At 53.5% G+C, this 21,440-nt stretch overlaps 3 protein-coding genes and 1 long non-coding RNA gene across 6 annotated transcripts; 2 read left to right on the top strand and 2 right to left on the bottom strand.

The window, feature by feature from the left end:
* Positions 1 to 99: 99 nt before the first annotated feature.
* LOC111067475 (probable chitinase 2) lies at positions 100 to 3,299 on the bottom strand. 2 transcript variants are annotated; one of them, XM_022356541.2, is made up of 5 exons: positions 3,159 to 3,299; positions 1,776 to 1,887; positions 1,541 to 1,705; positions 964 to 1,469; positions 100 to 902 (listed from the first exon to the last, which is right to left on the bottom strand). In XM_022356541.2, exons 2-5 carry the CDS (start codon positions 1,885 to 1,887, stop codon positions 222 to 224), a joined length of 1,464 nt encoding a protein of 487 aa, XP_022212233.1. In that variant the 5' UTR covers positions 3,159 to 3,299; the 3' UTR covers positions 100 to 221. The 2 variants fall into 2 exon arrangements, with proteins under 2 accessions (XP_022212233.1, XP_022212232.1); XM_022356540.2 differs by lacking the exon at positions 3,159 to 3,299 and adding an exon at positions 2,271 to 2,344.
* Positions 3,300 to 3,642: 343 nt separating this feature from the next.
* LOC111067473 (DDB1- and CUL4-associated factor 8) lies at positions 3,643 to 7,141 on the top strand. 2 transcript variants are annotated; one of them, XM_022356536.2, is made up of 6 exons: positions 3,643 to 4,252; positions 4,320 to 4,959; positions 5,025 to 5,855; positions 5,932 to 6,074; positions 6,173 to 6,425; positions 6,484 to 7,141. In XM_022356536.2, the coding sequence occupies exons 1-6, from the start codon at positions 4,101 to 4,103 to the stop codon at positions 6,874 to 6,876; spliced, it is 2,412 nt and encodes an 803-aa protein (XP_022212228.2). In that variant the 5' UTR covers positions 3,643 to 4,100; the 3' UTR covers positions 6,877 to 7,141. The 2 variants fall into 2 exon arrangements, with proteins under 2 accessions (XP_022212228.2, XP_022212229.2); XM_022356537.2 differs by having other exon boundaries at positions 3,644 to 4,252; positions 4,323 to 4,959.
* On the bottom strand, positions 7,090 to 20,626 carry LOC111067469 (dynein heavy chain 12, axonemal). The gene is made up of 6 exons (XM_022356527.2): positions 18,430 to 20,626; positions 18,187 to 18,367; positions 14,901 to 18,128; positions 8,869 to 13,741; positions 8,489 to 8,808; positions 7,090 to 8,414 (listed from the first exon to the last, which is right to left on the bottom strand). Exons 1-6 carry the CDS (start codon positions 20,496 to 20,498, stop codon positions 7,185 to 7,187), a joined length of 11,901 nt encoding a protein of 3,966 aa, XP_022212219.2. The 5' UTR covers positions 20,499 to 20,626; the 3' UTR covers positions 7,090 to 7,184.
* On the top strand, positions 13,958 to 14,620 carry LOC121404773. The gene is made up of 3 exons (XR_005968204.1): positions 13,958 to 14,074; positions 14,137 to 14,196; positions 14,399 to 14,620. It is a non-coding gene; the product is annotated as an uncharacterized LOC121404773 (long non-coding RNA).
* Positions 20,627 to 21,440: the final 814 nt, after the last annotated feature.

Here is a 21,440-nt window from a genome sequence, read left to right as displayed (position 1 = left end):
TCTGTGAAATTACGGTAAATCCCAAGCAGAGTAGAATGGTAACCAGGGCTGCAGCATCAAAACGTGATCTATCGATAGTATCGAATCGATCAAGCGGACTGGAGGATCGTTAAAATCAAAGGCGTATTTAATTAAAATTACAATTTGGAATTTAATGACTACGTAAACATTGTTCAGTACAACTGGGATTACTACGACTATGGCTCCACTGCGCCGTTCTGTCAATGGGCCAGACTGTTGTGCAGCAGCATAAAGAGAGCCGTGGCAGTCAGACTGAGGCTAACAAGAGAGGCGGCTGCGTTCTTGCGATCCGCAATGCTTCCGTGAGGGATCTCGTTCTCTGAATCATCTGGCACCGGCTCCGGTACGGCCAGCTGTTCCAGTGCCAGCACTGTGGCCTCGTTGATGGTACGCAGCAGGGGATAGCTCTGACTGAGGCGCCGGGGGGCCGAGCTAACCACCTTGAAGTCTTCAAAGGTATCAACATCCAGCTCACAGTTGCCAAGGAAGTCATCCGTGTCCACCGACCAGACCATGACGCCAGCCAGACGCTTGGACATGGCATACAGCACCTTGTTGGCGATGGAACGCGAGCTGTCGAACGTCACAACGCTCACATCTTGCGTGAAGACATTGCGCTCGGAGCGGGCCAGCACCTGGCTGGTCTGTGGGTCCCACTGCTTGGTCCAGCCCGATGTCTTGTTGCTCAGTATGTTGCAGATTTCATTGTACCCCAGAAAGCCATCCTCGCGCGTGTACGGTCCTCGGAAGCCGACACCATCGCTGGCATCGTTGAGACTGCCCTCGGACACCGTCTTGAAGGTGCGGCCATAGAATGGCAGGCCCAGTACCAGCTTCGATGGCGGGGCGCCCAGCTTCAGCAGATAGTCAATGGTGTATTTCTGAAATATTTCATGCAAAATTAAAATCTTGAGCTGGATTATTTTCTAGCAGGATTTTTACCACACTGAGCGGATCCTCGGCGGGGGCAGCGAGTGGAGAATTGTAGCCCACCCGCTGATCCCAGCTGCCGTGGTAGTCGTAGCACATGATGTGCAGGTAGTCCAGATACCGCGATATTTGTCGCACATCGTAAGCCTCGTCAATCACCTTTTTAGCCGCTCCAATGGCCGAAGTGAGCAGCAGGCCATGGTTGTCGAACTCCTCACGCAGCTCCTTGGTGAGAGCGACAAAGTTCTCGCGATCGCTTGGCTTGCCACCACGCTGCGTGGGATACTCCCAGTCCAAATCGAGGCCGTCAAAGTTGTATTTGCGCACAAAGCTCGACACCTGCTTGACGAAGCGTTCGCGCAGGTAATTGTTGGCCACCAGGCTGGAGTAGTTGGCCGAGCCCTCGTTCCAGCCGCCAATGGCCAGGGAGACCTTCAGATGTGGATGGCTGCGCTTCAGGCCCGTCAGCTGCTCGTAGCCACCCTTGCCGTACTGCTCCTTCAGGTCCTGCCACGGATCTGAAATTAGCATACGGCAATAAACCAAGCGAACGTGAACGTGCTTGTGCTTGTGCTTGAGCTCCCCTTACCAAGCGATTTGATGGACGCCTGCGTAATGTCCAGGCCGGCAAAGGCATACACCACATGGGTGCACAAGTTGGGATCAAAGTTGTCGATGGCATAGGCACCCTGCTCGGGCCGGTACACGGCCCATGTGGATATGTAGCAAACCACCACCTTGTCGTGCGAGGGACCTGCAGGTGAGATTGAGATCCAACAATGTTGGCAACAACAACAACAACCCCTTTTTGCGGTCAGACTCACCCGTCCTGGCGGTCACTGAAGCCCATAATGTGCACGAAACGGATGCCAACAGCAGGAGCAGCAACAGCTGCGGTGCTTCCCCCCATACCTCTCTCTGGCGCACGGCTCGCATCTATGGGAAGAGACATGAGAATCGAATTGAATGTTTTGCGTGGTCAAGCGCCACATTGTAGCGACAATGTGATACATTTTCATAATTCCAATTCCGTTCAATTACGGACTTTAATTGAACGGGCCGCCCCCCTGCACTCGTGGAGGGCATGCTGAAAAGTGAAAGGCAAAAGAATTCTTGGGAGAGGAAATCACTGAAATTGTGAGTCATGCCAATGCCACAATTGCCATGCACTCAGAATGTAATCAAAGACTTGTCTTTGTTTCTGACGCTCTGGAATACTGGTATTCATTCCATACAGTTACAAAGTCATTTCAGCAACCATCCCAGAGGGAATACGTGAACCAAATTCGCTGAACCGGCATTTGTGTGGGTTGTCGAACCTGATTCTCAACTTTCGCCCGAAGGCCCTTAAATAGCTGGCGACCGGCGGCGGTGACAAGGTGCATCGTACAGAACGGCATCGTACAGAACGGCAACGCAATGACCAACTAAAGAAGCTGACGAATCACAATCATTCATTCGCCAAACTACATCCCAAGCAAGTTATTCCGCCCAGAGCTACGACTGGCTGTGAAGTTTGCTATCTGGTTCGCTTTGGTTTCGTGGGTAAACAACTTTACTTCGATGTTTTGATAAGAAATGGCATGAATGTGCACTTAGGTTTTTGCTAGAGTGGAAATTGGGTGGAAAAGCAAGCAAGTCTTAAATGGTTTCACTTTCCGGCGTTTTATTTCTTCTCATTTTTCGTTGCCACTAAAGTTTTGCATATTAATTTGTTTTTTGTTTAGCCTCGAGGCTCGACCAAACCGGAATCGGGCGTTCATCACGCGTTGAACCCATATAAAAGAAGCCGCGGAACATGTGAAAACGGAATCAGAATACGAATATCAACGAAATCGAGAGGAAAACATCAGAGCAGAGCAAACAACCCAACAGAAGATTCAACTACGCACGTATGTACATATGTATATATAATATACAGGAAGTTGGGCAGATTCGGCGGTATAGGGTATCGAACGTTATGTTTATGTTGGCTGTGTTGCGCATGTGCAGCCTGACGAGAGGGAGAGGAAGTGGAAAGCCAATTAGCACGTAAACACACACACACACACTGCAGTGTGAGAGAGAGAAACCCCAACACTGCATTGGGCTGGGCGAATTCGAAGTCGTCGCACAAGATATTCGTTAATGGAAAGCACAACAAGTGGAGCCACTCCACTACTCCACTACGCCTCAGTGTCTTCGATTTGAGTTGCTGGTACACGTACGATTTTTTATTGCCTGATGCTTATGTTTTATTTTATTTTGTTTAATTTTATTTTGGTTCTGTTTCGCTTTAACTGGCTGCCACGCACGCGCCGTCGTCAAACTTTGTACCGCCTTCGTCGCCTTTCCGCATTTAACTGAACAACAAAACTCGTCGTCGTCGTCGTCGTGGCCACAGCGTTAAATTGATATGCGTATAAAGCAACTGAAGCCGAACTCAAGCTCCAGCCCCGAACCACCATCCCCCCAGCATTGGCAAGCTCTCAAGCCAAAGAGTCCATAACCAAGTCGGAGTTACGCTCAGAGCATGCATAGAATAACCTAAGAGAATCAAACAATATTTCTTGAATTTAATAAATAAACGGAAAACATTTCAGCGCTCAGATACCTAACGGCACTCTTAATTTTCAGCCTTGTAACGAACATGTAACAAATATTATGTCAAAACCAGGGGGCTTTGGGAAACATTTCTCAAAAGAAAAATGTTTTGAGTCGTGTCGTCTCGGGAATTTTATGAACCCAGCAAAAATAATTCCCTTTGGATTGTTAAATTTAATTTCAATTTTTTTGTTTTGTTTACGCAAACGTTACGAAATTTTAAAATTAGGAACAACATGTCCGGTTATTAAAGTGTCAAGTGCGGCTTTCAGGAAAAAATTTGAAGATTTACAAAATTTTAAAAACACGGAAAGCACGACTCGTATCGGTGCCGTGATTTGTAGCCAGAGAAATCGATAGTGCATCAAGGGTATCGAATAATCGCGCCCAAACGATTGAAGACGCAGCCCTGAATATTTGTTTGGTTTGCCATCACTGCCTTCATTTTGGACATAAACAACTACTGCACTGCGTACACTTGATAAAAGGAAAATCGCAAAGAATCGTCAAGCGGAAGCAGGTGCACTTGTTACAGCGAACAATTGACACCATTGTGAGGTTGCAGGATGGATCCTGATGAGGATAGTAATGCCGAAGCGGCATCCGCGCGCAAGCGCCAGAAGCGTCAAGATTCAGGCGACGAAGATGAAAGCTCCAGCAGCCGCTCCGTTGCAGGAGATGCCACCATGGACGTGGACTCCGCCGCAGCACCAGCTGTGTAAGTACACGACCCTCCAACAAGTGCGTAGTTCTTGATTGATTTTTGTTTGGGTTTGGGCAAAAAGCAGCGAAGAGAAAACTGCAGTCGTAAGCGAGACTGAAATAGGAACCGACAACTACAGCAGCACCAACACAAGCAACAACGATTATAACGGCGTCGATAGCAACAGAGAGGGAGGAATGAGCAGCAAGCAGATTTTGCCACAGGGAGAGGCAGCAGAGGGCAACGACGAACCAATGAATCCGCCCGAGGAGGCGGCCACAGGGATTACTCTCGTGCAGGGTGTACTGTCTCCGGCGGCAGCCAGTGCTGTGCTTGCCGCAGATACTGTTGCCAATGCCAGTGAGGCAATCGACAGCGATGATGATGAGCCGTCAGAAGTTGAAGTGAATCCCGGAACTTCGAATGACACTCACACTTCGCCCACATTCAACCAGCGCAACATACCATCCACACGTTCATATCGCCGCATAACCGTGGAACTTGTGGCCACATTGGAGACCAGCAGCGATAGTGAGTCTGCTGTCGCCCCAGTGCTTCCCAGTGTGGATGAAGAGGCCGAGGAAACCGCAGAGGCGGCAATCCCCAACCCCGACGACGATCACACATCAAGTGACGGCGATACCAACCACAGTCGCGGGGAGGATGACTTTTGGAACCACTACGACAGCTCCACCAGCAACACCTCCAGTGATGGTGGCCTGGTAAGTTCACCGAAAGTTCCATTCGCTTCGCTTTTAACTCGCTTCTCCTTTGGGCGGGGCACCAGGCTGAACACAGCGATTGGATTGAACCGGAGCCAAATGCGGCCGACCGGGAGAACATTGACTTTGCCGTGAACGAAATCTTGTACAAGGATAAACCGCCATACACCTGGAACTCGGCCCATGAGCTGATGCAGCGCGAACACAATATAATAAATCGGATTGAGTGGCGCGGCGGGCACACCTCTGCCCAGAGCTTCGGGCGTGGCTTCTACGGATCGAGGCATGTCGTCGAGCAGATGTCGCTCTGGGATACGATGATCAAACACAACGGCTGTGTGAACTGCCTGAACTTCAATCGGGCCGGGGATCTGCTCTGCTCCGGCTCCGACGACACACGAATCATTGTCTGGGACTGGGCCAACAACAAGCCACTGCATAGCTTCAAGTCTGGCCACCACACGAACATATTCCAGACAAAGTTCATCGACAGTGCCGGCTGCCTGGACATTGTGTCCACCAGTCGCGATGGGCAGGTGCGACGCGCCGTCATACCTCCATCCGGGGGTGACACTAAGCCCACGAGACTCTACACGCACAGCGATGCCGTGCACAAGCTCGTTGTGGTGCCGCACACCAAGCACGAGGTGATGAGCGCCGGCGAGGATGGAGCAGTCAAGCACTTTGATCTCCGCACCAGCACATCGGCCAACACCATGCTGCGCTGCAACTACACCGAGCCCGAGAGACGGAGCCGCGTCCGTCTCTTCAGCATCTCCCATCATCCGTTTGCGCCCGAGTTTTGTGTCAGCGGCGCTGATGACAATCTGCGTGTCTACGATAAGCGCAAGCTGCCAGAGCCCATCCACGAGATGACGCCCCGAGGCGTTCGGGAGGTGAGCAAATTGTACACCCCAAACGGGGAGGGACTTATCATCTTACATTTTGTGTCATCTTTTCGTTTTGTGCCAGACAAAGATCACGCAAGTCACTTGCGCCGTGTACAATCACAGTGGAAGCGAAATCCTGGCCTCCTACAGCGATGCCGGCATCTTTCTCTATGACAGCCGCAACTACAAGGAGGGCGAGACTCTCCACTGCTACGAGGGGCACGTGTAAGTGACAGTTGCATCTCTGAGCGAGCTCATTTGGTCTAGATTATTGTGGTATGTTCTCCTGTTCCTGTTCTCCTGCCGCCTGGCACACCACACAGAAACCATCGCACCATCAAGGGCGTTAACTTTTTTGGACCACGTTCCGAGTACGTGATCAGTGGCAGCGACTGCGGCCACATCTTCTTCTGGGACAGGAACACAGAGTCCATCGTTAACTACATGAAGGGCGACATTGCGGGTGTGGTCAACTGCCTTGAGCCGCATCCCTGGATGCCAGTGCTGGCCACTTCCGGGCTGGAGCATAATGTGAAAATCTGGACGCCCCATGCGTCCGATCCGCCGCCCGGAAAGGTGAGTCACAGCCTAAATGGTAATTTTTCGGAATAGATTTCTTACGATTCAGTTGCAGCACATTCCGAAATCGGAGGGTCTGCGGGATACGCTCTATAGGAACTTTCGACGCAGCATTTGGGAGACCGTTGGCGACGACAATGCCAGCCATCAGTTCCAACTATTTTTTCGTCAATTTATGGGGGATGGGAGCGTCATGGCACGCTTTCGTAATCGTCGCCTACGTCGTCGCCTTGGTATAGGTGGTGGTGGTGGTGTAGCTGCAGCTGCAAATGCAAATGCGGATGCGGATGCCGCACCCGGATCGTTGCCACAGCACGAAGAGAACAGCAGCAGTGCCAGCAGTTCAGCCAGCGATGACAGTTCCGTGTACGGGCGCGACGGCAACAGCTCGGATGATGCTGATGATGAAGCCTATGCCGGCCTAAACACGGGCTGCAACACGCAATAGGCGACACCATCCAAAGTTTTAGTTACAATAGTTCCCCATCGCGAGTGGGGCGATTGGGGCGAGTGGGTGGGCTGCACTTTTAAAGTTTCGGGGCTCGCATTTGCAGTTGGATTGATATCTGCGAGATGTAGTGACCGTAGTCTCTCCTTTGTTTGTTTTTGAAGGCGTTTTCAATGCTGTGAATTTGTACTTGCGTAGAATAAGCATACATACCTATATATTATATATTATATTAATTTGGAACAATGTTTAATAAACCACACACACACACACACACACATGTATTGAGAATACTTTTGATTCGCTGCTCAGTCGTTGGTCTGGCAGATAAGGGCCACGCTCCGCTTGACCCAGTGCGAGGGCTTCGCGTGGGTATTGAGCAGCAGCGGCACCACATAGTTCGTCGAGTGGCCTGTCGTGGAGAGCGTGCCCTTGCGCTCGCCCGTCTTGTACAGGGGACACCGATAGCGCGTTCCCTCCACCAGCTCCACAATGAGTACGGGCCGGAAGAAGATGACGGGCATGGCATAGATCAGCACCTTGGGATGCTGCTCCACCAGCATGTTGTGGTCCCACTCCCAGCGTGCACCCTCCACGAACAGCCCGTTGCAGTAGACGCCATCGTCCGGGGGCGACGCCTTCGTCTCCACCTTGAGCACATCGTAGTCAAAGGTCAGCGTGTCGATGGGGATCTTGTACTTGCGCGCATAGTTCTGCATGGCGCCCGTGAGAAAGGCCTGGGTGAAGAAGAAGCCCGACAGCCAGAAGGTGGGCGGCTTGCCGTGCAGGTGCCAGTGGAACAGCCAGTTGAGGCGCTTGTACAGATCCTGCACGTAGGAGCCCAGCGGCTTGAGGCTGGGATACGACTTGGACATCCACTTGAGCGGTATGCGGTTGAACTTCATGGCCGTCATCACGTTCTCCAAATCCGGAGTCATGACAAGGATGCCCTTGATGCCCATGGCCAGGTCCCGGCAGGAGGCACGTATCTCCTTCTGCAGCTTGAGGAAGCGTTCCATCTCCTGCACCACCACCGTGTTCATGGACTCGTTATAGTCCACGGGATATTTCTCGGCCGCCGCCTCAATGTCCATGTCCGCCGGCATATCCCCCTCAATCTGTTTAATGGTGTTCAGAATTATCTGCTCGACACTGACGCCGGCGCCAGCGGTGCCCGCCGCCTCGCTGCCCAGCAACAGAATCATCGAGTCCAGCAGCGTCTTTGTCGTCTGCAGATCTCGCGTTATGCCCGAGTTGGCATGCAGGCCGTACACCTCGGGAGGCGCCAGCGATGGTATGTTGTCCTCCAGGTAGCGCAGCATCTCACGATGCTCCGTCTTGCGCGGCAGTATGTAGCGGTCGTCTGTGGCAAATTTATACCGATTGTCGGACACCACCTGGGGATTGCAGAAGTCCGCCAGTATCGTGACGATCGCCCGACGATCCCAGTTGTCCGTCACACGGCCGCCATAGTTGCACTCGCTGGTCAGATACGAGATGGCATCGTACGGCACGTGCTCGTATTGGTTGAGCAGCATCTGCAGGAGCAGGAAAGTGGAGTGGAGTGGCACCTCATTTTTGGACTCATGCAAAGTGACTGTCAAACACTTACGCTCAGCTGCAGCACAGAGATCTGCAGATCAGACTCGTTAAATCCGTAGGCAATGTTCCAGCCGAGTGGTCCGTATTTGCGCCGTTCCTGGACCACGGCATGGAAGAAGCAGATGCCGTAGAGCAGTCGCGTGAAGGCGCGATCCTGCTTGGCGCAGCCCGCATAGAACTCGTACTCGTTGATCGGCTCCGAGTTGTAGGAGCGCATAAGGTTCTCCCTGAGGCCAGTCGGCGGCTCATTGGTCATTTTGACGCCATTCTGGAGAATGGTCACCGGGAACTGGGGCGTCGGATAGGCAGTCAGCCAGAGCCGGAAATTGGCTGCAAAGAAAGGAGACGTTTAAAAGAGGATTGAGAGGAGAGGCTGGCCGCAGCACTTACGAACTGTGTTGAAGGTGTCCATGTTCTCCCACATGTACTCCAGGGCGGGCATCCAGGAGGCGGCCAAGTGACAGTTCTGCAGGCACACCCAGTAGCCCATCTCCTGGGCACTCTTGATGAGGGCCGTGGCAATGGGGCCCTGGCCCTGGCCCAGCGAGATGCTCTGAAAGGTCTCCTCCTGGCCCATTTTCTCGGCGAATGCCAGCAGGGAGCCGAGCGGATCGGCGCCCGGCGACAGGATGAACACGAGTGGAGTCAGGGCGGTCGAATCGGCGTACGACTTGGATATGTCAAACTCTGGCGGCGACACATACTGATCCCCGATGGTGATGGCAATGAAATTGCGAACCGCCAGAAAGACTGAGTCCGGACGCAGGGCCTTCAGCACAATGATCTTCTCGAAGGCGGTCGTCTTGTCGTGCCACGGCGCCGGCAGCGGCTGCAGCTCCGGCGAGGCATGGTCGTAGATGGCCTGCCATGCCGGCAGATTCTTTCGGAACGCATCCACAATGCCGCGCAGCTCCTTGAGCTCCTCCAGCCGCAGCACGTTCAGCCAGACGGTCTCTGTGATCCAGCTGGCATCGGGATTGGGCGGCATGTGGCTGGACTCCTTGGCATTGGTCACCAGATGCGCCAGATGCCGCATCTCCACCTGGCCCGTGCCCAGCAGCACGCGCGCGGTGAGTATGAACGAGAAGAGCAGCTTGTCCTTCTCGAAGATGGAGCGACAGACGTTGTTGTAGAGATTCTTGGTGAATCCATCCACCAGGAACTTGATGCGGCGCGGCAGGTCCTTTGACTTGTTGGCCGAGTCGATCGAGTACATGTACAGGTTGATGTACCAGTTGAGCGAGAACTGGTACATGGGATCGATGTTGGGCAGGTCCGTGATCGAGTAGTACAGAATGGAGGAGTGCACGGCCACCGGCTTGTAGTTGAGCCGGAAGGCCTCTATTTTGGCGGATGTCTCCTTGGCCGCCTCCTGCTTCTCCTGGATGTCCTTGGACAGACCCTTCGATTCGCCCAGAATCTGGATGGCCGCCTCATTCTCGAGTATGTCGCCCTCGCTGGCGGACAGTGTCTTCAGAATCAAGTTCTCGGCATCACGCAGCGCCCCCTTGTTGGCCGCCGCCTCTGTGGTGAGCGTGATGCGCAGCTCCTGCAGATCGGGCCGCTCCTTGGCCACCACAATGCTCAGCAGCTGGTCCATCAGTGCGTTCTGGGTGAGGGCAAAGTTGATCACCGTCACCTTGTTGAAGGTCTCTGGCAGGAAGTGCGGATTGCGCAGATTGCAGGTCATATACAGGCGAAAGTTGGGCGACAGCGGCACCACCGCCTCGCCGAGGCTAATGTGCTTCACGCCGCCCTGTACGAAGGTCTGGTGCATCAGTATGGGATCCAGCGGCACCTCCAGCTCCTCCTGCACGTTCTCAATGATCACCGGCGTGCCGTACTCCATGGCCTCGGCGATGACGCGCATGTAGTTGCCCTGATTGAACTTGACGCAGTTCAGCCGATTCTTGCGCTCCATGTTCTTCAGCCAGTTGTTGGCCTGGCCCTGCGGATCGATGAAGAGGCTGTAGCGACTGGAGCTGGACACTATGATGGCATTCTCGCTGGAGAACTCGTCGTTGGGCAGCCCGTCCAGCTGCCAGTTCTGTATGGTCACCTCCAGGCCAAGCACCTCCGTGATCGAGTACTTCTTCGAGCAGGGAATCTTCAGGCTCGTCACCTTCTGGAACCAGTCGTTCACGCACTCCGTTCTCGACTGCAGATTGACGGCCGACAGGTAGGCAATGATGCCGCACGACAGCAGCACATCGCCAGGCAGATGATCGTACAGATCCTGCAGGTCGTCGGCCGCCTTGTTCCAGCGCGACTTCTCACCGCCCAGTCCCCCGATGAGGGCCTCGGCACGCAGCAGCTTGTTGCGACAGTTTTCGGCATGCTCCTCGGTCTTCTTCATCTCCTCGTTGGCCTTGTCCAGCTCAATGTTGAGCAGAGCCACCTTTTCCTCGAGCGCGGCGGCCAGGGCCCGTTTCTCGGCGAGGAAGCTCATGGTGTCGGCGTACTCCTTTTCGGCGCCAGCCAGCTTGGCCTTTTTGGGCGCCACCACCTTGGCCACGTCGTCGTACATGTCCATGGCGATGATCCACTGGCAGAGGCCCTTGGCCGCGCTCGACGCCTTGGCCACCACCTTGGGATCGAAGTCCTTGTTGGGTATAAACTCCTTGCGGATGCGCTTCATGGTCTCCACCGGAATGTTGTCCTTGTCAAACTCCTTGAGGGCGGGCAGAAAATTCATCTCGCCCAGCAGCCGCTTGCTGGGTCCCCAGAAGTCCATCACCATCTTGCCGGACGACGGATCGGGCACCCGATCCGCCGGAATACCCTTGATCACGCACACCGCCGCCATCACCAGCTTAATGACCAGCGGGGGGTTCTTCATCGACTTGACCAGCGTGATATCGGCGGGCTTCAGTGTGTTCAGGGCAGCCAGGGCATCCTCCAGCACGGGAATGGCCTTGGCCAGATCCTTTTCGCACTCGTTCTTCAGCACCTGCGCGGCCACCGCCTGCACGGAGGCCACCTCCTCGTCCCGTTTCACCTGCTCGGCTGCAGCACTGGCCGCCAGCGTTTCCTTGTTTATTTCGAGCATCATTTTGCGCGAGGCCTCCGCCAGGGCCACCAACTTTGGCTGCAGTGCGTTCAGGTCGCGCTGCATAATCGAGATGGCGGCCGCCGCATTGGCCAGCGTGTCCAGCCCGCCGATGTAGCGCATCTTGGCGAACATGGTCTCGCTCTGCTTGAGGTCGATGAGCGTCTGAAAGGAGCGGATGAGCTCAATGAAGGAGGCGTTCGTCTGGTAGATGTGGCGCCCCGTCAGCTGGCAGAAGGCGCGCGTGGCACGGGCAGCCGTCGTGTGGAAGTACTGGCAGGTGTCGACAATGGCCATTTTGATCTCCTCCGAGGGCACATTCACGTCCACCAACGACATTTTGGCGATCATCTGCAGCGCCTCCTCCGGCCAGCTGTCGTACCAGTCGATGGTGCAGCAGTTCACCAGCGACGGATAGAGCCGGACGCGGGTGCGCAGGGCATCGCCGATGGGCGAGAAGCTGAGCACCACGTGCAGCTTCTGCTTGCAGCGATTCACGAAGAACGAGAACACCTGCAGCGGCGACACGTCAATGTTTCGATTGCCGCCCTGGGCCGCCAGACGCACCATCTCCAGCACCTCCTGCTTCTCGTCGATGGGGAAGATGTTGGGCACCTCGCCCTGGTTCAGCAGACAGTCGATGTCCTGCAGGAAGAGCTCCATCTTGATCTGGTTCTCGGTCATCAGGAAGGTTGTGTGCTTGTTCATGCCGCCCGCTTCCTTGAGGATCACCTTGATGTCGTCGTGCCAGTCATTGGGCCCGTAGTTCTTGGTGATTTCCGGCTGGAAGAATGACGTCTGCACCATGTTGGTGGCCAGTTTCGTCAGCGACTGGCGCCCAGAGCCGCCCAGACCGATGAGCAGAGCGCTCGCCCCCTGGATGGAGATGATGCGGCAGATGCGGTTCAGGTGCTGCAGCGCGAACGTGAACAGGGTGATGTCCATTTTGGAGCGGCGCGTCGAGTTGTAGTCATCGAGGCTGTCGAGCGCCACCTTCAGGAAGACCTCCACGCTGGGCACCTCCTCGTAGCGCCGCTCGTCCGGCACACTGTCCTCGTCAAAGTAGACGCCAAAGAAGACATTGTTGGCCGTCTCCATGCTGAACACCTGCTCGTCGCCCACCTGGACGCAGTACCTGTCAAAGATGTTCTCCACCTTGTCCTTGAAGTTGGCCTTTAGGCACTCGTTCAGCTTGTCGAACATCCACTTGCGATCCGTCTCGTCCACCAGGCGGTCGTAGAAGACGCGCATGGCCTCGTGGTACCAGACGCGCACGAGCACCTTCTTGTCGTTGACGGACTCCTTGCGCACCAGGGTGCAGCCGGTGACGACGCGCGAGATGTCGCGCAGATTGAAGATGTAGTGGCTCTTGGCCGGCGTGGCCCGTATCTCGGACTGGACGCTCTTGTAGATGCTCTGTGTGGCACTGACAATCTGATTGGTGACCAAGAACACGTCCTGGCCGTGGCCGGAGCGCCGCAAGCCGCACAGTGCCACATTCAGAAAGATGCGGAACATGCTGTCGTCGCTGAACGTGTTCAGCGAGAACACATTGAAGTGATTGAGGAAGCGGGCATAGACGTCCTGGCGACTGCCGCCCGGCAGGCCGCACGCTGCCATTATCAGGACATCGTTTATGTACAGCTTGGAGGCGTCCTTCAGGTCATACACGTGCCCGTAGTCAAAGTACTGGCGCAGCAGCTCCAGCGGCGGCTGTGCCCCGTACACCTCCTTCACGGGCATGTTCATGTCATCGACAAAGAGGACGCTCTGCATGCCCTTGGGGGGTCCGTAGATGCCGCGCTTCCACTTCTGCAGCTTCGAAATGAGCAGATCCTGGCACTGGTTGGCCGTTATCATCACCGTGAAGGTGATGAAGCCCGTCTCGTACTCCTCCTGGCTCAGCTTGTTCATCAGATAATTCTGCACGTAGACGCTCTTGCCGGTGCCCGTGGGCCCCACCAGCAGCATTCGCTTCTTATGCTTCACGTGCATCTTGAGCAGATGCACATAGCGAGCGGTGTCCACCGTCGGCACAATGACGCCCGTCTTGGTCTCCTCCACATCCATGCGCTTGGCCAGCTCCGGCCAGTAGCGCCACGTGCCCCGCTGCTTGAACACGTACACATACTCCACGATCAGACCCTCCACGGGCGGCGTCACCTCCATTTTGCCCAGCGCCTCGGGTGGGTGTGCCTCCTCGCCGTCATAGATCTGCAAAGAACGGCAGTTAATTAGTATATAAAAGAAGCCGCGACTCTACTTTTGTACGCGTCAGTGAGTTTTATGATTTATGTGGAATTTGTAAATATTTTATCAGTTTACATCCTCATCTGCCATCTACATCTAAAGCTTAGAAGATTCTACATCACTTCTCACACACATGATGCACACATACAGTCGTCGGTTGCCGCTGCATTAGAGCTGGAAAAAACATCGATGTAACATCGATAGTATCGATGTTACTCAAAAATGTTCAGCATCGATGTTTTTTCTGCAAACATCGATTATCGTCACTTACAACCGAAAGACAGAACTCGTTATAAGGTAAGAGAATATTTTATGCGAATTTGCTTACAAAAATTAATCTATTCTACTTACTTTAATAGATAACATTTTTTGTGGTGTTGGCGTGGATCGTAGTAGCGCCATGGACAAGTTTGTAAAAAGTAAGTATAATGAAATACAGTTAATTTTGTACAATGTGCACACATATGTATTATGTATGCGAATAAATTTGTATACATGCATATACATCTATGTATATATTGTCACTTTTTCGCATACTTTATTACATACATACATATGTATGTATTTAAATGTGTAAAAAAGTATCAAATTAACTATTTTAAACTAATTTCTTTAAAACAGTAACGGCAACTGCATTGGACGACGTTGGAAATAACGAAGAAGACATCATATCTAGTCCCAAGCGACCCAAAAAGGACCTCGCTAAAACCTAAAATCAACAAAAACAGCTTCCTATCAGATCTCAATTAAAAATTTAAGCCGCAAACAAATTTTTGTATTTTTTATGTCGATAATCGATTATAATCGATGTCTTCGCCCTAAAACATCGAAAACATCGATGGTGACAAACATCGATGTTTTTCCAGCTCTACGCTGCATGCATGCAAGAGAGCGGCTCTCTCTCTCTCTCTCTCTGGCTTTTGAACAAAATCTCAAGAGAGCCCGGAACCAGCTGCAAAATTTGGGTGCCTGAATTTCGTATACCGTTACGCATCTTATTGTTATATTGTCTCTGGCTATATCAACTCGACCCACTTTGCGCACAAATCGAATATATTCCTCAACTCTTCGAGTTCCGGTATAAAAACCACTGTGGGACAGTGTTAGTCAACGCCTTACATACCTTTCGCAAAAATGCATCAAATTTGTCCCGCGACGCCGTGTCCAGAATTCCGCCCACGCCCCAGACCAGGGCGAACAGAATGGCGGCCTGGAAGTAGCCAACGAGGTACTTCTGGTAATCCTCTGGGTTCTCTTCGATGGCCTCGTCCAGCAGCATGTCGATCAGGTCAAAGGTCGTCAGCATGCAGTTGAACTCGCCCGAGCGGACAAACTGACTGCAATTGCGGCGGATAAATGTCTGGCATTGTGGCAGGAGCCACTGCAGCATAGCCGTCACATACTCGACGCCCTCTTCGTCGGCCCAGCGGGGATCGGCTTTCTTAAGCCAGCTGTTGGCAAAGGCACGCCAGCCCAGTGTCGAGGGCTCCATGTAGATCATGCCGCAACGGGAGACGGTGGCCGGCGAGGCCTGCGCCAGATCCATAACCTCAAATATCATGGACATTTCGTGGGACATGGTAATCACCTCGCCGCTGGTCAGGCACAGCTTTTTGTTGTCATCCAGCACCGTGTTCATGTTCTCAATCCACACAGCATCCACGGGCCCGTCGAAGATCACCCACTTGCGGTCCGGCGTGGGTGTCATGGCAAACTCGCGGAATATCTTGGCCACCAGGCCGTCGGTCCACTCGTACGATATGGGATCGAAGGAGCCATACAGCTGGTTCATGGTGATTGACTTGGGATTCATGATGCCCATCAGCACGTGCTGGAAGTAGCTGCTCTTGCCCGGTGCCTTGATTTTCAGCGCAGACATGACCTTCGAAAGAACTTGCAGCGTCTTCGACTTGCCCGCCAGCGGCTCGCCCACCAGCATGAAGCCGTGCCGCACAATGATCATCTCGTACGTCTGGATCACCTTGGTGAGGAACGATGGTGCCGGCTCCAGCACCTCCTCCAGGCAGACGCGCTTGAACTCCGTCTCAAAGAGACTGTAGTCGATGTGCGGCAGACTGATGCCCGGAAAGATGTCCGATATGATGCCCTCGAAGAGCGGCACATCGAACGACAGGAACTTGGGCAGATTCACGTCAATCAAGCTGCGCAGCAGCAGAATGTCCTCCAGCTCGTCCGGATACTGTTTCTTGATGTTGCCGCACGCGGACAGCACCGTCTTCACCGCCCGCATGCCGTAGTCGTAGTGATTCTGGCTGGACAGCTGCTCCGAGCACAGCCGATAGGTGGTCACAATCTTGACAGCGAGCTTTCGGGCGTCCACAAAGCCGTACGAGTAGAGCGAAATCTCACCAATCATGGCGTAGTCGGGCACCATCATGGCCACGGACCGGAACAGCACCTTCAGATTGTCGGGCAACTCGGAGCGACCCGCGTAGCCGGGATTCATGGTGATGCAGACGTAGACGGCCGGATTGAGCATCAGCTCGGTGCCCTCGAACATGAATTTGCTGACATTGGCACGCACCGCCTGTATGATGAGCAAAATCTGCTGGGCCACCACCGACAGCACCTCCAGCTCAATGCGATTGAACTCGTCGAAGCAGGCCCAGGCACCGCACGAGGCCAGCCCCTTGAAGAACTTGCCCATCGCCTTGTAGTCCAGGCCGTCGGAGCAGTTGAACACCTTACACTGTACGGCCAGCGCCTTGGCCAGGTCCTTGGTGGTTTCCGTCTTGCCGGTGCCCGCCGGCCCCTCTGGGGCGCCGTTCAGATGCAGCTGATAGGCGCCCACCAGGGTGCGGTAGCAGCGATCCGTGAGTGGGGTGATCACCAGACGATCCGAGTTGCCCAGATACTCGTTGGCAAACGGCACGGTGGCGTTTATGATCCGCACCAGAGTCTTCTCGTCCTCCCAGTAGTAGCGCATCTGGGCGAGCCACTGGAAGTCGTATTCGCTGGTGATTTTCAGCCGAATCAGCTCCTCGGTGACATCCTTGGCGTGCACATCGATCACGATCAGGGACTTGATGGTGATCCTGTTCAGATTGCTAATTACGGGCGACCGCACGAGGGCCACAATGTCGTGCAGCTCCTTGGTCAGCTCCTGGAAGAAGTTGGCCATTACGGCCTGATTGGCGCCGAAGCTGCGACGCAGGCAGCCGTGCATTTTGGCGGCCCAGTAGACCTGCGAGATGGCCAGCACCACCATCTGGGGCCACTCCAGCACCCACTCGTGTCGCTTCACCTTCGGATAGTGGCCGAAGGAGAGCTCGTTCTGGTTGCGCACCGCCTTCAGCATCTCGTCCTCGACGCCTATGAGCCACTTTTCGACACTGCCGCCGGCCGCCACCGTGGAGACAGGCTCAATGAACTCGATGTACTCCTTGTCGCTGCTTATCATGGCCAGGACATTCTTGCTCGGGTCAAACTCCAGGCTGTTGATGCCCTCGAAGCATTTGCTGAGATGCGGCAGCACGCGCAGCGGATCCTTCGTCTCCGAGAGGATCTCCAGCATCTCGTCGTTGGCCAGAAAGAAGAATCGCGGAAAGAACAGACGCTTCTTCTCGAGGTAATTGCTCACGCCCGTCGATATATCCTCGAGCAGTTCGTTGGCCTTCTGCAGGGATTCGAGCAGTCCGGCTACGGGCGCCGTCTCCATCACCATCGGCTGGCGCATCACCAGGCCCATGTTGCGGGAGTATGTCTGCTCCACAATGGTGAAGAGGCGGCCCTCCTCCGGCATCTGGGCGACGATATCCTTGGATGAGAAAATGGGCAGCAGATAGAGGTAGTTGGCCTGCACCTTGCCCCATTGGTCGAGCGTCTCGTTGACTCGCATTATCTTCTCGTACCAGGCGCGCACCTCCTCCTCGCAGGGCTTCATGAACGCCGAGCCGCGCATTGTCAGCGTCTTGAGGATGTGGTCGTCGAGCAGCGCCTGAATGTCGTCCAGGCTGTTGAGGATCGTCACGCCCGTCTCCTTGTACGGGCCCGTGGGAAAGACTTTGTTCTCCCACTCCTTGATCATGGCCTGCAGGGCGTTCCACAGCTGCAGCTCCTTGTTGGCACTGATGCTGATGATCTCGAACTGATCCAGAATGCTGTCCAGTCCAGAGTTGAGGATCTTCCGCAGTGTAGTGCCCGCATCCGGTGTGACATCAAAGCCGGCAATTTCCGACATTTCCTTCCAGTGGCGCTTCCTCAGTGCCGGATTGCACATGATGTTCACCACAAAGACGCCGGTGGTGAAGTCCTTGATCGACTGGATCATCGAAGTGCACAGCCGCAGTGGCACCGGATGCTTCGCTGGATCGGGATCCTCCGTTTGACCCTGGAATGACAGGAATTAGCGATGCCTGTGCACAGCGAAGAATTTTGTTGCCACCCACCTTGAATTTGCACACGGGATTGTCGATGAGATCCTGTTTGATCTTGACGCGATAATATTTCTGGTTCTTCTGGAACTCCTTCAGATAATTGTCCGTTGTCGATTCCACAAACTTGGGCTCCAAATACTCAAAGGGTCCATCCTGCCACACATTCAAATAGCGCTGCCAGTCAATGCAACATCTGTGGGTGGATATCAAAGTGGAACATTATCATGTCATTGGGCGGATGGGTTCATTACTCACTTCATTATCTCTGCAAATGGATAGACAAAGGACTTGATCACCTCCAGCGTGGGATATTCGGTTTGGGCCACTTTGAAGAGCTTCTCCTCCTTGTTGATCCACGCCACATAGTCATCGAAGGTTTTCAGCTGATCGATAAAGTTCTGCAGGATGATGTAGCTGTCACGGAACTTCTCCGGCCGGCTCATGTCATCGATAATGGCCAGCTTGGGCAGCATTTCCTCAATGTCGGCGTTCAGCTTCTTCACCACCTCCTGCAGATGCTCCTCAAAGAGGAACTTGAACTGCTCCTGCTGCGAGGCATTGTACTCGCATATCTCGTTGATGTCCTTGATCCAGTTGATCGTCTTGATGGTCAAATCGAAGTGGTACTTGGACATTTCAGTCAGCTCGACAATGTTGGTGCCCACCTGGAGGCAGTACTGGATGCGATCCGTCAGCTCGGCCAGCTTCACCGTCTTCACATAGATCATGTAGTCGGCGCTCTCAAGCAGCTCCTCCGTGGACTTGGGTATCTCCAGGGCGCGGAATTTAATCTTCTCAAACTCCTCGCAAATCTCCTCCTCAGCCTTGATGTGCTCCCGTATAATGATGACGGTGATCTCGGCTATCAGATTCTCGGCCAGGTTGCGCAGTCCCTGGATGGCCGGCTCATTGTGGATGACGGCCATCACAAAGAACTCGGTCGCTGGCTCGCTGCGCAGCATATTGATGAACTCGTAGTAGACGTCGATGCGGGCAAAGTACTCCTCGAACGCGTGCGGCTCGGCCAGAAAGAGATTGAGCGCTTCGCGCTCCTCCCACGAGAACAGGGCATCGTATTTGCTTCGAAAGCTCTCAATGTAGTCGGTGACGTCGCCAAATGTGGCAATTATAATCTTCTGGACCTTGTCAATGACATCCTTCAGCGAGTTGTCGTTCATCTCGATCTTGAGGTAGTCACTGACCTTGGCGTACGCCGCCATTGAGGTGAGGGTCTCCACCTGCGGCTGCAGCGACTCCATCCGATAGCCGACCATCGAGATTTCGGTGGCGATCTCAGCAAAGGTGCGCAGTATGCTCCACAGGCTGGGCCGCGTGTCCAGTTCGCCCGAGAGCTCTGTCCACTCCAATGACAGGCGAAACATGGGCATCGTGCGCGGATTTCTGCAGATGCGAAACATTTCGATGAACGTTCGCATCTTCATGTTGTTGAGCTCCCGATTCATCAGTCCCTCCAGGCCGCTCCAGGCGCGCTTCCACAGGGCCGGCGACATCACCCGCTTGCGCAGCATCTTGCGCAGCACAATCACCAGCTTGGGATACCAGGTCCACCGCAGGAACGTGTTCACCTTGTCCAGCTGGTTCTGGATGTACTTGCGGTAGAACTTGTACGAGAGCGCTTCGCGTCCGCCCAGGCCCATCTGCTGCTGCTGGGCGCCCGTGGCGCTTACGTACTTGAAGATGCAGACCACGTTTGGCAGATCCGACACCGATATGCTCAGCACGGCGCGCATGGGCAGCTGCAGGATGAGCAGCTTCAGGCCGATCTTGCGGCGGTTCTCCAGGTAAACGCTGTAGTTGGGCGTGCGACCGGGCAGCTTGAAATGAAAGTCCGCGTGGGGCAGATCAAAGCTGGATGGATCCTCGTCGGAGAACTCGGGATGGCGCAGTATGTTCTTCATGCTGTAGATCTTCATCAGCCGATTGTACTCCTCGTGCACATCCTTCATGTACGTGTCCACCAGCTCCGGGTATCTGTTGCGCAATCGTTCCGAGGCGAAACTCAATATCTTGGCCTCCGTCTTGCGCAGCATTGGCGGCACGATTATCTTGCGCACCTCGCGCCGCAGATTGTCCACGTAATGGGACTGCGGCAGCGGCCGGATGTCCGGCTCGGGTGGCCAGTGCTGGCGGGCAATTCTCACCTTGACGTCAGCCGCCTTCTGCTTGAGGAACTGATAGTGTCGACGCTCGTGCACGTCCGAGATGTGGAACTTGAGCAGCGGATTCTTCATGTACGGCTCATTGTCGTATTTGCTGGTGTCAACCGGCGGCCGGTGCATCCGGCTCAGCTTGCGGCTGAACATTTTGCCAGATCTTTCTTACAATCGTATCCAAAATTTAATGCGGTGTTTTCCACTCTCAGTGCCTGACAACTTTTCGTATTCCGTTTTTATAGTTGTTGCCCAGGCAACATGTTGTATTTGTTTGTTTGTTTGTTTTGGAGTTCCCTTTTTTTTCTGCCAGACTTTTGAGCTGGGCTCCAGGCTCTCTTGAAGTTTTGTACACATACATATGTATGTACATACGTAATTGCATGTTTCCTCCAGCACCGTACCCAGGGCAGCCAACTTTTCATCAGGAAAGAAGCCATTGAACAAAAGATAAAAAAAATCTGCAAAATATCAGAAAAAAATCCCTTTAAAAATCGATATTTATGGGTTCACTAATTTAGTGGTTTTATAGTATTAGCTCCATTAACTAATCATTCAATAAATACATATTATTCAGAAATTAAATATGACTACAGGAAATAAAATTTTTGTTATTTTCCAATCAGTCAATCGCAAAAAGATTTTAATTTTTTGGCTTTCGTCGCTTCCAAAAACCTTTCTTCATATGGCAATTTAAAATTAATTGTTTAAATTACATATGTATGTATGTATGTTCATATATATTCTGGATCTCCTCGATCCAGATGGACTCCACCGATCTGGGCCTAGATGGGCAGAAATGTACATATGTAGATCCCAAACTTGCATCCTTGCTGCCATCAAAAGTTTGGACTTCAAATCGTAAATTGAGTTCATTCCTCCCTTCAGCAATCTGCCTGTCCTGCCACAGTTCGTCCCAGCCTGCTATTTCCCATAAATAAGGCCCCCGGCATTTGGGGACGGGACAAAAATATGAAAAGGCCCACAACACACAACCTCCTAGCGAGTGTGTGTGGTGGGTGTGCCTATCTGTGTGTATGTGTGTGTGCGTGTAGAAAGCCGCCAGGATAAACCGAAAAACGTTGACAGCCGTTC

Source organism: Drosophila obscura, unplaced genomic scaffold, assembly GCF_018151105.1.
Source record: "Drosophila obscura isolate BZ-5 IFL unplaced genomic scaffold, ASM1815110v1 contig_1, whole genome shotgun sequence".
NCBI classification, from domain to species: Eukaryota; Metazoa; Arthropoda; class Insecta; order Diptera; family Drosophilidae; genus Drosophila; species Drosophila obscura.
Note: the sequence above shows the minus strand (reverse complement) of the source record. Positions and strands in the feature narration are given on the sequence as shown.

Coding starts and splice junctions, on each gene's coding strand:
- LOC111067473 (XM_022356536.2), top strand. CDS start 4,101: ATGGATCCTGATGAGGATAGTAATGCCGAAGCGGCATCCGCGCGCAAG. Junction 5,856..5,931: donor CGCCCCGAGGCGTTCGGGAG/GTGAGCAAATTG, acceptor GTTTTGTGCCAG/ACAAAGATCACGCAAGTCAC. Junction 6,426..6,483: donor CCGATCCGCCGCCCGGAAAG/GTGAGTCACAGC, acceptor ATTCAGTTGCAG/CACATTCCGAAATCGGAGGG.
- LOC111067469 (XM_022356527.2), bottom strand. CDS start 20,498: ATGTTCAGCCGCAAGCTGAGCCGGATGCACCGGCCGCCGGTTGACACC. Junction 13,742..14,900: donor TTGATGCATTTTTGCGAAAG/GTATGTAAGGCG, acceptor CGTTCTTTGCAG/ATCTATGACGGCGAGGAGGC. Junction 8,809..8,868: donor GGACACCTTCAACACAGTTC/GTAAGTGCTGCG, acceptor CTTTCTTTGCAG/CCAATTTCCGGCTCTGGCTG.
- LOC111067475 (XM_022356540.2), bottom strand. CDS start 2,336: ATGCACCTTGTCACCGCCGCCGGTCGCCAGCTATTTAAGGGCCTTCGG. Junction 1,470..1,540: donor GGCGTCCATCAAATCGCTTG/GTAAGGGGAGCT, acceptor TGCTAATTTCAG/ATCCGTGGCAGGACCTGAAG. Junction 903..963: donor CCGAGGATCCGCTCAGTGTG/GTAAAAATCCTG, acceptor GAAATATTTCAG/AAATACACCATTGACTATCT.